Here is a 14,392-nt window from a genome sequence, read left to right as displayed (position 1 = left end):
AAATTTAAAATGAGCAAAAACATACCTCCTAAAACCCTAAATTGGCTATAGTGTAAGTAACATCTGTCTCGAGACCCATAGCCACTCTTACAATTCTTGATCTTCCTGTCCAGCACTGAGCCTCACAACACAATGTAACCATCCTCTCCCACAGGAACCCCCCCTCCCATTTCCTGCGATACAAAGTCACCCATATGTAGAAAAGTGTTTAAGTAGATATAAAAAGTAGATATAAACTTGTGGACAACATTAAATGAGAGCAGTCCTTATTAATTTATTATTAAAGAATAAATAAATTACATAAATGCCTCTAAAATCACAATGTCCAACATATTAATTAAGTCAAACGTCGCTCAGCCCTGTTGAGAAAACAACAGAATCTTTGAAATGCTTTTGATTAGGCAACACTGTTACAACCAATCAGTAAGAGAAAAAAGGCAAACAGCCCGAACACTCCATACATCCCAGTGCCAAACAGATGTTTAACAACACAGCATCACAGCAAATAACTTTGGTATCACCTACAAAGACATTTTACCCAACGCTTCTTAACTCTGCATACCACTTTAACCACGTTAGCTACAAAGAACAAATGTGTTAATTCAATAAGTTATATGTTTGATCAGCAAGTGGGGGCTGATCACATGAAATAATGCTCCAGCAAGCCTGTTATGCATGATCTGACCAAAGTTGGCATCACTGTGTTAATTCAGCGCACACAAGGATATTAGTGTATGTGGAGCAGCTGTGTGTCTTACCGTAGTCTCGGAGCAGGGCCTGGGCAGGACGCTCAGAGTCTGGGCTTGTGGCCTCCGTGCTTCCTCCGCTCGTGAAACTAATGCCACTGTTGGTACGGCTGTGACTCTGACTCCTCACCGTCATGTGGCTCCCATCTATACTCCCCTACCACCACAAAAACACAGTCATCTTGATGTCCAGTCCATCACTGCTGCTAGTATTATAAAATGTTAATCATTCATCAGTAGAGAACAGCAGTGATCTGAGCCTTACTGTTTCAGTCTGTGCACCTATGGACTCCAACAGTGCTGAGTCTTGAACAATATTTAGCATTGCACCTGGGGGGAGGTTTAAGGTTTAAGTAGGAAATATACTGCATAAGTAATATGGAGGAGCAAAGTAAATAGATAAAGAAGCTAGTAGATACCCAGGATGAGCTGTGTGTTGGTGGGGTCAGTCTCAGTCTGAAGTGCTCCTATAAGGACATTGACGAGACGTAGCCTCAGAGACAGAAAGGACACGGGCTGGTCATGAGGCCACCCATCCTCCTCATTGAACTTTCCTTCCAACAGAACCTAAAGCAAAACATTGACATGGTAAAAAAAAACAAGCATACCTCTTTTAGCTTTATGACACGGAAAATGTTTCAACAAGGATTTCACATAAGCTCAGGAAAAAAAATGATTCAATTCATACCACAAACCCAGAAACAAACTAGGGGTGTCACAATTTCAATTCTAAATCAAGAATCGATTAAAATGATTCCAACAAAAGAATCTGAAAACGTAAATGGCCTGGCAAAAAAACTTCAATCTGCTGATCTTTATGAATCAAGACTCGATAGCCTCGACAGTAGCATAGCCCTCAGTACTGGAAAAAAAAGTTTAAATCAAAAACTTAATCAAGTTGTGGCCTAAACATCGAAAGTCTAATTGAATCATGGATTTTAGAGAATTGTGACACCCCTAAAATATACTAAATGCTGCATTACAGTGGCAGATTTAAAATAAATGAAATGTTCAGATACTAAAGCTGTTGCAGTTACCTCTGATTTGATGTTGCCAAAATGATGCGGCAGTGGCAGCATGGCAAGCAGGATGTTGATGGAGGCTCTCCTCAAGTCGGTAGGATTTACATATATCTTGAATTTGGACAGCTCCCTGATAGAGTAAAGCAAATCTTATCAATTTCAATAAACTTAAGACAATATTCTCAAAACCTCTGATGAGAAATCTCACTAAAATCATAAAATCCCTGAATATTTCAAGTAAACAAGTAAGGGATAATGCCCAACAAGGTGTCCATTATTACTAATTTATGGCAGACGGGGGAGGCCATCAATTCCTGACATGGGACACCTCAAAGGACATTATCCCACTTATACCATGGATACTTGCCAAAGAAAAAAAAATATTCACTTATATTTTCATGAATATTGAGATCAAAATCTTACGTTTTTCACAAGCCATAACTCGGCTTCCCTGTTTACACCTGAGGGTTTAACTAATACCTTGAACAATCATTACATCCTATTGGGTTCTTATGCAATGGAATTGTTGTTCACTACTCCAATAAACACAACGAACATTAGGTATGATGTGGCAACGGAAGATATTTCTAGTCTGCTCAGCTCATAGATAAAAAGCTAACGTTGTGCTGGCAAGATTCAAAGTCATTCAATGACACTGTGTGCAGTTGACAGTATGCTAACATGAAGACTAGCTTCCTATTCAGCTTTGGCCTTGTCCCAAAATCAGTATCAATATTCTCATGAATATTGATACACCATATGTAACATAATGTCACTGTTGGCCACAGCTTAAATTATTGAGTTAAATAGGGAGCGGGATGTGAGATGATCGCTGATGTGATAAAAAGTTCAGAGGGCCAGTGTACTTCTTGCAGCTTGGGTGTCGCCAACCTTTGGTGTTCAAAGTATGAGGCACTAAAGGCCTGCACACAGTCTTGTAAATAAGTTGTAAACAGAGACTGCAACCCTGTTGCCATGGTTACTTTTATTGGATACAGATACATATTAGAAAGGTGAACAGACAATTTTACCAAAACTATTTAGTAAGTGTACATTATCAGGTTTTAATGGATACCCTATAGCCAATCAGAATCGAGTATGCATCCAAAAAAGCATCTAAAATATGCTAATTACAATCCAAAACCAGTCTCACCTGTCTGGTACAATAGTCTCCAGGGCAGCTATGAAGTAGGGCACCACCACATTGATGCCCTTCAGGTCAGTACAGAAGAGAGAGGAAGAGTTGAGTATGATAGAAGCCAGAACTGGTCTACAGATAAAATCAGAGATCTGGAGACCCTGAATCAGGACCATGTAGAATCTGCAGAAAGAGGAAGAAAAATATATATTTTGCACTTTAAAATCATAACAACCAATGTCACTAAAGCCCATTCCCACAGATATATACGTTACCTGGACAGATAAACAGGCAGAATATCTTCTCCAGTTTTCTTGCTACAGAAGATGCGGCAGAGAGTCCCGCAGGCCTCAGCCCGTCCTGCCTCGTAGCTCTCTGGGAATTCATTAGCGTCGAACATGGGGTTGGACACCATGGAGTCTGTGGACATTTGGGAACCCTTCCTTCTTAGCTCCAGACCTACTTGAGTGGCTATCGCTGTAGAGAGTACGAAGAGACAAAGAATGAAAGGACCCTGAATTGCAATGTGGTCATTAGTATTCATGCATGTATGAGAAACAGGCAAACATAGACATGTAGCTACTATATGCACACAACAATAAAAAGGAAACATAGTAAAAAATGTTTTGTTTTTTTTTTTTAAAAAAAGCACCATAAAGCAGATATTTAATCACTATCACAACAAGAGAGTACAAAGACCTCAATGACTGCAAACACACACTCACATCATTTAAATGCATTCAAAAGGGAACTCTGACACAAAGAGTTTGCTACAGGGGTTCAACCTAAAGCATGATAAAGTGTAGTGTGTTGGTAATAAAATGTTTTCAGCTGCATGAACACAAAGCAAAATCCCTGTGTCAGCTCCCTTGCCGTTGCGATTATATGACTGTCACTCAAGGTACAGAACATTCACTTCATGCATTGAGGCACCAAACAAATAAAATCAAAACTCAAGTGAACTGACAATACGAAAGGAAATTATAGAAAACAAAACATTAAAGCTGAACTTGGGGGGGGGGTCTGAAACTAAATAATAAGAATTAGTGTGACCCAAATGAAAGATAAATGAGAACTTAAACAGGGTGGCGTTGTCACAAACTGGCAACGTTATGGTCGAGACAAGTGGTCAGTTGGTGAAACCCATTCCATCACCTTTGGAGAAACGCTGAGAGAACGCTGGTGAACTTTTATATATGACAAGCAGTGGGAACAGAAAAACAATGGCGATAATGGCGATGATCATGAGGAACTCAACTTAAAAGCAGGAAGATTTGTCAAAAAAAAAAAACGCAAATCAAGTGAGGAAAGAAAGCTGCCGTTCCTACTTACAAGATTTATAAGAAAGGAGAATTTGGATAAAAGAGGCTGCAAGATAACAGAAATAGTGGAGAGACACAAAATCAAAGCAGATCCAATATTTTGGGATCAATTCATATCAGGCATGAATTGTTTTTTTTTGTTCTCCTCAATACATAACTTTTGACCCATTACAACTCTTTAACATTAACCAGACATGGTAGACACGTGCAGGACACTACACCAAAAAGAGAAAAATAAATGGAGAGCCAATGATGAGCCAAATTTCTTTCCAAATGCTAAGTACTGTATGTGCTGTCATTGACTCCTCTAGCGATGAGTTTACCAATAGGATGGCTGTATGAAGTCCTTAGCATATGGTTATAGTATATATGCAGTTTTAGCCAGGTTTAAATTGTTGGTAGATGTAAATGGATTAGAATCAGATGGAAATCTCATCCCAGGCCACTTCTAACCAAGCCCTCCACACACAGAAAGGCACAAAGAACTTCCAGAGAAAATGGTGAAAAAAGGAAAGGATATCCCAAAGACATACAGTAAAAAATAACAGACACCAAAAACACGGATAACTCCACAAAACACATACAGCACAAAACACCCACCTGCCCATGCATAAATGGGAACGCTATTAGCCTTATCGCCCCACTTCTTACCGGTCATGCTGGGGTCTCGGCTGAGGCCGCTGTGGAGCTTACAGTGGACGAGTGCGGCATCAAAAAGCCACTGGCCGAACAGGTTGAGGATGCTGTTGACTTTTGGCCGTGCTGGGGCTGGCAAGGGCCGAGTCTCCCAACTGCTCTGGTTGGGGCTTGAAAGCAGTGTCGGGGAGGACGAAGTCTGCTGCTGCTGTTGCTGCTGGGATGCTTTGGTTGGCTGACTACCGCTGCCCTGCAGGGTTGGGAGGGATATCTGATTAGGCTGCTGACAACAAGATTAGTGTAACTCACAGGTCACATAGAGATAAGACGAGAAAAGATACATGTATTGTGTAGTGCTGGGGCGATTCATCGATGTAATCCATTATTTAAATAGTTGATTTGCAAAACGTGCATTGAAGCGTCACAATATAGCAAGCTGCGCCCACTCAAAGCATGGATTTCTCCAGAGAACAAGCGGCAACCCATAGCTGTAACATGACTTATCACAGAAGTACAACTGCTATGCACAGACACTTGAGGCAAAAGTTTCCCAGAGCGCTTTGTCAAGACGGCAGCAAGACAGCATCGTCCTTTTTACTTTTTGTCTCCACCCAGTTATATTAGGATTATAAACATGCCAAACGTGTTTATGTTAGTAGTGGTCACTTCACTTGAACTGTCTGCACTGCTGCTAACATAACATCATGCGTCACCTAACATGGTTATTCCACTACTTTTCTGTTTACTTTACCGGTCATGCAGGAGTGAGAAAATGGTTTAAACATTTACAGTCTGTAAATCATTTCAGTTACTTTTCTTGCCCCACACTGATGCAAATATATATTTGCCATTATCTTAACTGCATATTACTCCAGCGATGAAATAAATCCAGGTCATAACCATTTTATGTTTAAAGAGAAGTGCTTAAGAAAATGTACTGAGTGTCAAGTTCAGGGAAATGGCTGCTATGATAGATAGTGATTAAAATAATGTGTCACAGCATTAGCAATCCTTTTGAGTTGGTGGTCCAGTTTTTTTCTGATCAGGCATCTAACAAATAGGGTACATAGGGATAGGGTTCAAAATATGCTGCAATTATCACTGATTTTAAGAGAAGATGATTGAATAAAATTATCTAAATATAAATGTGAAAAGTTTTTCATATTGATTTTAAGGTAAATTCACTGTTATATTGATCAAGTAATACAAATTTACACTTAAAATAATCTATAAATCAGTTGTCAGATAAACTGACTGATCAAAGAAAAAAACAACAACGTTAGATTCATCGAGAAAAAGAAAATCAAAAGGTGCAGCAGTATTCTATTCTTCCACACAAATCTTGGCTAGTGTGGCAACAAAATGTGTCAGAAATATATCTGCCTTGTTTTGTCTGTACAACAACTACAAAACAAACCTTTTCTAACTCAGCACTAATTATCTGTTATGGTTTAATCTAATGCTTGAACTTACAGTTGAACTCTTGCTTGTGGTTTTGGTGACCACCGCATGACGTTGCTTGCGGCTGTGAGGGGGCGTAGTGTTGGTGATGGAGGGGGGCGGAGACATGCTCATTCTGTTGACTGGGGTGGGCGGGGCACTGTCAGCTCTGGGGCGTGATATACCTGTGGGCAGGAAGGTAAAATCAGCTGGGGACTAGAGTAAGGTCTTTTTTCCCCCCATAGCAGGGGGAAGGGAAAGATTTTTGATTAGCAAAAAGAAAACAATCTTGAAACCCCCACTTTTCAAGTGGACAGACTTGTTATGGTTAAATGTAATCATATGAAGCCATTTTCCCCATTTCTAATGTTATGAGAGAGAGAGACAAAGAAGCAAATGAGATGGCTTCAGAATCTGTTACTTGATCATAGATAGTATTCATTGGTAGACAAGCACAACAATGGTTAGATACGAATCAGTGACAATTAATATCCATTAATCTTGATTGATTTTTGGCCCCCATAAGAGACCCCTTGTTCATGATCTTGTAGGTTAATCTGAATATGTGAACATATCATTTTGCTAAAGCAGACTGTTACGTTATGTTAATAACATCACCAACAATCCATAGACCGAATCACTGTGACATCGCGTGAACAACAATCACCTCCCTGTAGACAACTGGCAATTGTTTAACTGTAGAGATAGGTGAAATCGGACAACTTGCATATTTATGTTGCCATTTTCAGCCTTAAAACTAATGTTTAAAGATAGAAACATGATGGTCTGACCGATCTGATGTACTGTGCTGCTTTAACTGCGTCTTTGATAAATCAAATCTACCAGCACAGAAGCCAAGAAATGTACTGCTGTGGACACCGACGGCAGCATGACATATTTTGGCCACTTAATGAGACCCACCTGAACAAAAAAATAGCAATTTCAGTTTAAGTTTACGCAACGAATATTTTCTCCACGTAACATTAGACACTACCCAACTGAGACAGTGGTAGACCAACAACTCCTATGTTCTGTTAAGTAAAATTTCTGTTTATGTCAATGGAGTCTGGTGGCTTTGAGATAACAGCTTCAATTCTCCGCCAGAAAGGGCTGTCTGGCAGTAAGGTGAGGCAGTGAAAATATTCTACATATAGCATACGCTCAACTGAGATTTTTTTTGTTTGGTGGGCCCCTCTTTATGTGGCTAAAACCTGATCAAAAGAGGCAGCGTTTGCCCAGCACTGTTTTATTTTGTGTACGTGATGCGGGAGTATTCAATTCGGAAGTTAAACAAACGTTGTGATTCAGTCTATGGAGAACTTGATCATATGCCCATCTCATTACGTGACGTATCAGGTGATGTCTGTACCATGAGAGAGCAGCACTGGAGGAAAAATGAACACCCTCTCCCGTACATCTCTCTTTTCAACAGAGACACCTACAGTGTAAAGAGAAAAATCACACTGACATGTTTCTATTGAAATGTTTCAACAGGTATTTATTACTGACTGACATCCTCCACCTTGATTTTACTCAGGAATACAGTCCAGAGTAAGAACTGCAAAGGAGTAAAACTGTTACTTGCTTGGAATTGCTGTCAATGGTTAAAATGACTCTCAGTGCATATTATAGTACCATTTTCCCAACTAAATTACTATATTTTACATTTCTATTCATCCTTTTCTAAACAATACAGATCTTTTAAATTTTTAAATGTATTATCCTGCACTCCAGCACCAATTGGTATTCTTTGATTTGATGTGAACACACTTGGCCAATAAAGTCAATTCTTATTCTAAAGCCAAGAAGGTAGGAGTAACACATTTCAAAAACCTAAAACACAACACTATGCATTGCAAAATAAGCAGTAATGTTAACATGTTTTGTTGCGCTTTGGTTTAAAGGTACAAAACACTCCCTCTTACATGTCCCATGACTGAGCTTTTCATTTTAACTCTTACCCAAGAAGGCATCCACGAGGCAGCTGATACCCCTCATGGCCCTGAAGAAGATCTGTGGTAGCTGTTTCAAACATGGATGCAGCACCACTTCATGAGGGATACCGCTGGAGTTAAGAAACTGTTCCTGAAACTTTGGAGTGGTGCTCACTATCGCAGGGTTGCTCAGGTCCACTGGGTTGCTAGAAACAAACAGATAGAGGGGCAAATTCATGTTTTAGGCAAGAGCTCACAGATGCCACCAAAGCTGATTTGGATAGCTGATATCCGATTCTGCTTTGACCTGGAAATAATGGAATCAGTTCTCTGACATTAATATTGTCAGAACTGAGACGGGAATGCAGCCATTTTAAAGGCTGGAAGTAAAGCAAAAAGAGAGGGGAAATATTTGATTGTAAGAGGGATGTAAAATATGTGGTACTTCAGTTCCACTTTGTGCAACAACTTCTCTGTCTCTTATGACACGTGAAAAATCATTTGTGTGGAGATAGTTTGATGGGAAAAGAACAACTCTTTTTAAGGTCAGAACCAAGGAATATTAGGGCTTATGCACCTAAGCATGTGGAGAAAGCGGTACCACGTCTGTGCCACACAGTCATTGTCCATCTCTAAAGGAATCAGGCTGGCATCTTCATCAGGAACCTTAAAAGGTGGGAAGGATGGTCCGTGGGTAAAGCGCAAAAGCCTGGATTGAGGAATTGAGAGAGGAAGGTACAGATTATCACACTCAGTTCAAAATACAGATATTTATTTTATCATTTTTCCTCTTGTCTATATTTCAACCATAAATACACCATTTCCCACTTCAGAGGCTACTTCTCTTAACTAAAAATTAGGTTTGCTTCTTTTCTCTGCAAACACAGGTTAGAAAACAGGTTAGACAAGTCAAGTGACCCTTTATCTGAATTTCTATCAAACAACTCAGCAATACCTCAAGCATAAACAAAACTGTTTGAAACCTTTTTCAGCACTAAATCCAAGAGGTTCAGCTGATGCCTTTCTAACCTGGAGGTCAGGGCACAGGCCACTCTGCTCCACTGCTCTACAACAGGAGGGTGGTGTCTCCAGTTGGCCAGCATCTCCCTTGCTGTCTTCCAATATGGTGGCGTGGGAAAGCAGCGGGCACATGCCAGTAGCCACACCTCAAACAGCACTGCCATCAATTTCTCTGCCAGTTTCTCTGCCACCCCAACTAAAAGACATTGTGGGATTATTGATATTAGCAATCCTCATTAATAACTAAGTAAACACATCAAGAGTAGTTGTGTAGGGCGAGGCAGGGCATACCTCCAACCGTGGGTGGCGCAAGTAATGTGTCGTTGATGCGAAGCAGGAAAAGCAACAGCACCTCCCAGGTTTCCCTCACCATGGAAACAGACTCCCGTGCCAATTTCTGGACTGCAGTCAGGACCTGCTGGCAAAGCCTGATATGGTTCAGACTGTGCTGTTCAGGCCTGGAGGGAGAGACGGAGAGTTTGAAATAAGGGGACAGGGAGGAAATCAGAGAGAAAGTGGGAATCAGAAACAAACGGGTAAGAAAACAGCAGGCATTAGAAGTGACATTAGCAATCAAAAATGGGGTGCCTCTAAAAGCCACAGACACTGAGCAAAAACAAATGTATACTTTTAAATTGAATTAAATTGAAACTACACCTGAAACTACTGATGGAAGATAAAGGCTCATCTGTGAACATTTCTGACATACCTTGGTACGAAGACGTTGTAGAGATGTTTAAGGATGGTCTGGACGTACATATTGGGCTCCTTGACCACAGGCTGAGGCATCGAGTCTCTGGGCGACACCAGGGCCATCATCCAGTCTGTGTACACATCCACGCACAGCTTGACAGTGTCCCCTTCTAGGGGAAGGGTTAGGCCATAACACAGCACCTCCATGGTCCACTTCACCTAGAAAACAAAGCAATTTCATTAACTTCTGTGAATCATTTTAAGTTAGAAGTTTTTGATATTTGATATAATATTGTTCCTTTATGTCCATCTGTGCTCTGTGTCAGGTGAGTAAGCATAAGGTGTTTAGAACACCTGTTTTACTGTCTCATAACAAGGAAGGCCAAAGGTTTAGGGCAACATAATGATGGCAATAACAATACAACGCCTCTCCAAAGCATGTCTTTAAGTTTCTTGCTTAATCAAAAACAGAGCGAATACTCAAAAGGCAAATGATACATGAAAACCAGTTCATTATTCTCCAGTCAATGTCATATTTAAACACTGGTGTAAATGTATCAACGATGACAGTATCGACAGGGGATGTCCCAATTATGTTTTCTTGCCCATGATCCTGGTCAAAATCTCTATGTTCAGTATCTGTCCATATCAAACTTTTTTTTTTTCTTACATAAAAACAGCTACTTAGCCGAAAGTCAGCCTTCATTAAAAGCCTGTATAACAGCCCTTCCTTGAGAGTTTCCTGCAATATTTTGTATGATGTCCTGCAGTGTTTTGTATCATAGTCATGAAAAGAGTAAAGTCAGTTGGATCAGTAGTACTAGGACGATATATCTAAGCCTTATCCTCAGCATAAGAGAAGTTCAAAGTAGTAGCAGCAATTTAGATGAATAGTGCACCTGAGAGATATAGCTGAAATACTTGGAACCCAACTCAGCTCCTCTCACATCCCTTCCTGAGTCCCGAAGCATGCTGTCATATCATTAATTGAAACTGCTGGCTTGCTGTGAGCTCTGCGGCTCATTCGCTCACGGCAGTGTGCGTTAGCAGACGTTCCAGTGTTTTATCAAAGCACAAGGGAGACTTTTTTGACAGCTTTAATATGGCGCATACAAACAAAAAGGATCAAAAATTGATCTGGCTTTTTATAGCCAAGACCAATCTATCAAAAATGGTCCTGATCATAGAGAAGGGCCCTGAACATCCCTTTTAAAACACACTAATATTGTTTATCACTGAATATACAGTGTGTGCTTTGGAGGCTATAATAGGTTAGAGAAGTTGTTGTTTTTTGCATAATCCACATACAATATGCGGAGAAAATAAACATATATGGGTACCTAAGCTGTGCTCACTTTTGTTAACATGAAAGGTGAACTGAAGGGAGGAGGAAGTGTCACTTATGTTTCAGGCCAAGGCCTTCTGCAGAGAAAGGAGAAGCTGCCTCTGAAGCACTCCATCAGTCATGCCTTTATATACTAGCGTAGCTACACCACAGACACTCTTGAGTAAAAGACAAATGACAGCCCAACTGGGATTTGCCTAATGGCATTTAAATGGACTTTGAGGGCATGAGGAAAATATGGACTCATGATCTCATGAGATACAAATCTAACTCTTTGGCATTAATGTCAAGCATTACATCTGGTCAAAATCAGGGTCTACGGTATCATCCTCACAGTGACACATGCCAGTGGTAGCATCATTCCATTACTTTAACAGCAGGAACTAGGAAACCGGTAAGGATTAAGAGAAGGATGAACAAACTCAAATACAGGGGTCCTTGAATAAATCCTGCTCCACTGTGCATGCTCCTCATGACACAGTGGGATAAAACACAAATCCAACATAACACTGGTCTTTGTCCAAAAAAAATCTGACAGCCTAGCTAGGTGCATGATATACAGAAACACGGAAATGCTGTAGTGCAGATCATATAAAGGGAAGCAAGAGAGACAATGCACGAATCTAGGTGTGCAAACCTGATGACATGCTAAAGAGGAAGAATCATTGTGATGATTATTGTGCTTCTACAAAGTACTGAACAGCAGGGTATAAAAATGTTTTAAATTACACATCTTTAGGGGTTTTTTTTAAACCAAACATCTAAAATGTACTTAGTATTTAGTATTTACTGAGTATAATGTTTAAACTCCAAAATAGAACAGTTAATTTCATCTATCTAAAACACACTGACTTTTTTTTTTTTTTTTTTTTTTTAAAGGGAGGAGATGCAAATGGCAGTTACTTTTGACCATACGTACATTGGTTATCAAAGACGCAACACAGAAATCTGGATATAAAATAGAGGTGCAGTAAAGGCGGTGGACAAGAGCCTGCAGACACTGTATTTTTTTTCTGGTTTCTTATTGTACATGTTAATAGCCTAGTCAGTGCAGCTCACATATGGCACTAATGACAACACCAGCTATTTAGGAGGACGCTCCTACAACTTGATTACTGCTCAAATCGCAGCATATCATAGCAAACACTGATTGTGCAGAGCAAGAATAATTTGAGTGTATTCACTGTGATGGCAGTAACCTGCATGTGCACACAATTGTTTTGCATCAGATTCAAACTGGTATTAGTAGCTTAACCACAATTGAAGAGATCAGATGTCTTGAGTTTTTTGCAAACCCTGTTGTACAGCCTATCCTCGTTTTAAAATGTAACATCACCACATGCAAAAATATATTGACATTAACAGTTTTTACTTTAATTTTTCTAATGAAATGGTCAGCAATTTGTCAACAAATATAACCTAGTACAGTGATAGTACCATCAGACAGTGTAGTATACGCTGATGTAACTGATGTTGTCTAAAGCACATCATCTGATGGATCCATAAAGCCATTCCCCTTTAACTCATATGGGAAAAAGTTTTGAAGCTGACAGGCTCTCCAAAGTCTTGTCATGGAACTGTGAGCTTGGCAGGCTATCAAGGCACTAAAATGATTTGTCAAACATTTTTTAGTGCATGCACGGACCTACGGTACAACGGTGCTTCTTACCTCCTTGTCTGTCTTGAGGATGTTCTCTGTGGCAACAGGGCTTACAGCTGTGCCCAAAGGCTTGACCACAGCATTTGCCACCTCCGTGCCCACGGTGGTGGGATACGTGTGCAGGACACTGAGGTGGCCCTGGTCACTCTGCACCACCAACTGCAGCGAGCGCCACTCAGAATACATGCTGCTGATGTCTACTGCACTCTACACACACCTCCTGCCTCCACCTGCAGACACACAAATCCAAGAGTCAATTTAATATGACAAGTTGGGAAAACTATGGAAAGGCTACTTGGCTCATATCTAGCACTAATGCGGTTGTGTCCTCCGTCCCGTTGTGAGAATACTTTTCCATAGCTGTCAATATGTAACCCTGCTGACAGAGAAACACGTACAACCCTTACGGTGCAATATTCTTTCAGATTATCATTTTGATCTTGACGACTATCAAAGATCCATCCCGCGGCATAACTTTAACTTGGTTAACTAATTTATCGTCTTATGTAGCTAGCTCGTGTATTTTGGTGGAGTGAGAAAGCAGACTTAAAACGTAAATACCTTTACAACAACAACATTGTGAACAACAAGATGGAATTGTATTAAAACAATTGCCATGTGACGTGTTGATGCATAAAAAATAGCGTATGATAAAACCATGTAAAGAGTCTGAAGTCATGTTCATTGATATAACGTTAACGCTAGCTAGCTATAGTTTTGACAGTAAACAGGACCCATCAAACAGCCCAGGTTTTTATGTTGATGTTAACGTTATGCTCTCTACTTCCAGAAATAAAAAAGTATCAAGGCTGACATTACTTGGCACGACTTCAATAACGTTACTAGCTGGCATTTATGCCATCTAAGTGTAAATGAAGTGAAGCTTGGGTCGGTAACAAACCGAGGAATCACAACCAGGAAACGGTGCTGAAAATGATTAGCATGCTAACGTTAGCTAGCATTGACATCAAAACATCTTCCTCATCTTTCTGATGACATATGCTGAAATTAGCTGCTGGCTGGCTTCTGTGTTACATGTCTGTCTCTCTGGATAAGACAAGAAACTGTCGTTAAGAGAAACCGGCGGCTCTACGCGCTAACTTATCAGTTAGTTATCTCAAACTACGTTGCAGTTGATCCGACGTTGCTAGCTAGTTTAGCTAATGTTGGCTGCGCTAGCCCGTTCGTTGACATTAGCCGAGCTGGCTGTCATTTTGCTAGCTACCTAACTTTGCAAAGACGCTAACGTCTGCTCGCTTGCTACGCAACCAAGGGAGTTTCAATTTACCTTGACGAACTGGAAATGTTGTCATAACAGAGCTCCGAAACTCGCAGTTTGTGCTTTCTATGTATCCTTGTCTACACCATAACAGCGTCCATCTTCGCAATGTCAAGGCTTGAATATTGCAGCTTGATGAGCTAACGGGAAACAGGAT

The 14,392-nt window shown here is 40.4% G+C and overlaps 1 protein-coding gene across 14 annotated transcripts in view; it reads right to left on the bottom strand.

Annotated features, from left to right (window-relative positions):
* The window catches only part of ralgapb (Ral GTPase activating protein non-catalytic subunit beta), a 29,878-nt gene extending 15,486 nt beyond the window's left edge, over positions 1-14,392 (bottom strand). For 8 of the 14 annotated variants that reach the window (XM_049580506.1, XM_049580508.1, XM_049580509.1 and 5 more), the window contains exons 1-16: positions 14,245-14,392; positions 12,966-13,186; positions 9,968-10,170; positions 9,550-9,716; positions 9,268-9,454; positions 8,816-8,947; positions 8,266-8,444; positions 7,674-7,742; positions 6,338-6,489; positions 4,880-5,114; positions 3,182-3,383; positions 2,922-3,089; positions 1,784-1,898; positions 1,166-1,313; positions 1,012-1,076; positions 759-903 (exon numbers count right to left, since the gene is read on the bottom strand). In XM_049580506.1, the coding sequence (XP_049436463.1) occupies positions 759-903; positions 1,012-1,076; positions 1,166-1,313; positions 1,784-1,898; positions 2,922-3,089; positions 3,182-3,383; positions 4,880-5,114; positions 6,338-6,489; positions 7,674-7,742; positions 8,266-8,444; positions 8,816-8,947; positions 9,268-9,454; positions 9,550-9,716; positions 9,968-10,170; positions 12,966-13,142 (2,344 nt within the window). In that variant the 5' untranslated portion in view covers positions 13,143-13,186; positions 14,245-14,392. The remainder of the gene's footprint in view (positions 1-758; positions 904-1,011; positions 1,077-1,165; positions 1,314-1,783; positions 1,899-2,921; positions 3,090-3,181; positions 3,384-4,879; positions 5,115-6,337; positions 6,490-7,673; positions 7,743-8,265; positions 8,445-8,815; positions 8,948-9,267; positions 9,455-9,549; positions 9,717-9,967; positions 10,171-12,965; positions 13,187-14,244) is intronic. The other 6 variants (XM_049580511.1, XM_049580513.1, XM_049580512.1 and 3 more) reach the window with 1 other exon arrangement.

The sequence above is a fragment of the Epinephelus fuscoguttatus genome, linkage group LG7 (assembly GCF_011397635.1).
Source record: "Epinephelus fuscoguttatus linkage group LG7, E.fuscoguttatus.final_Chr_v1".
In the NCBI taxonomy this organism is placed as follows: Eukaryota; Metazoa; Chordata; class Actinopteri; order Perciformes; family Serranidae; genus Epinephelus; species Epinephelus fuscoguttatus.
This window is presented reverse-complemented; position numbering and strand designations above follow the sequence as displayed.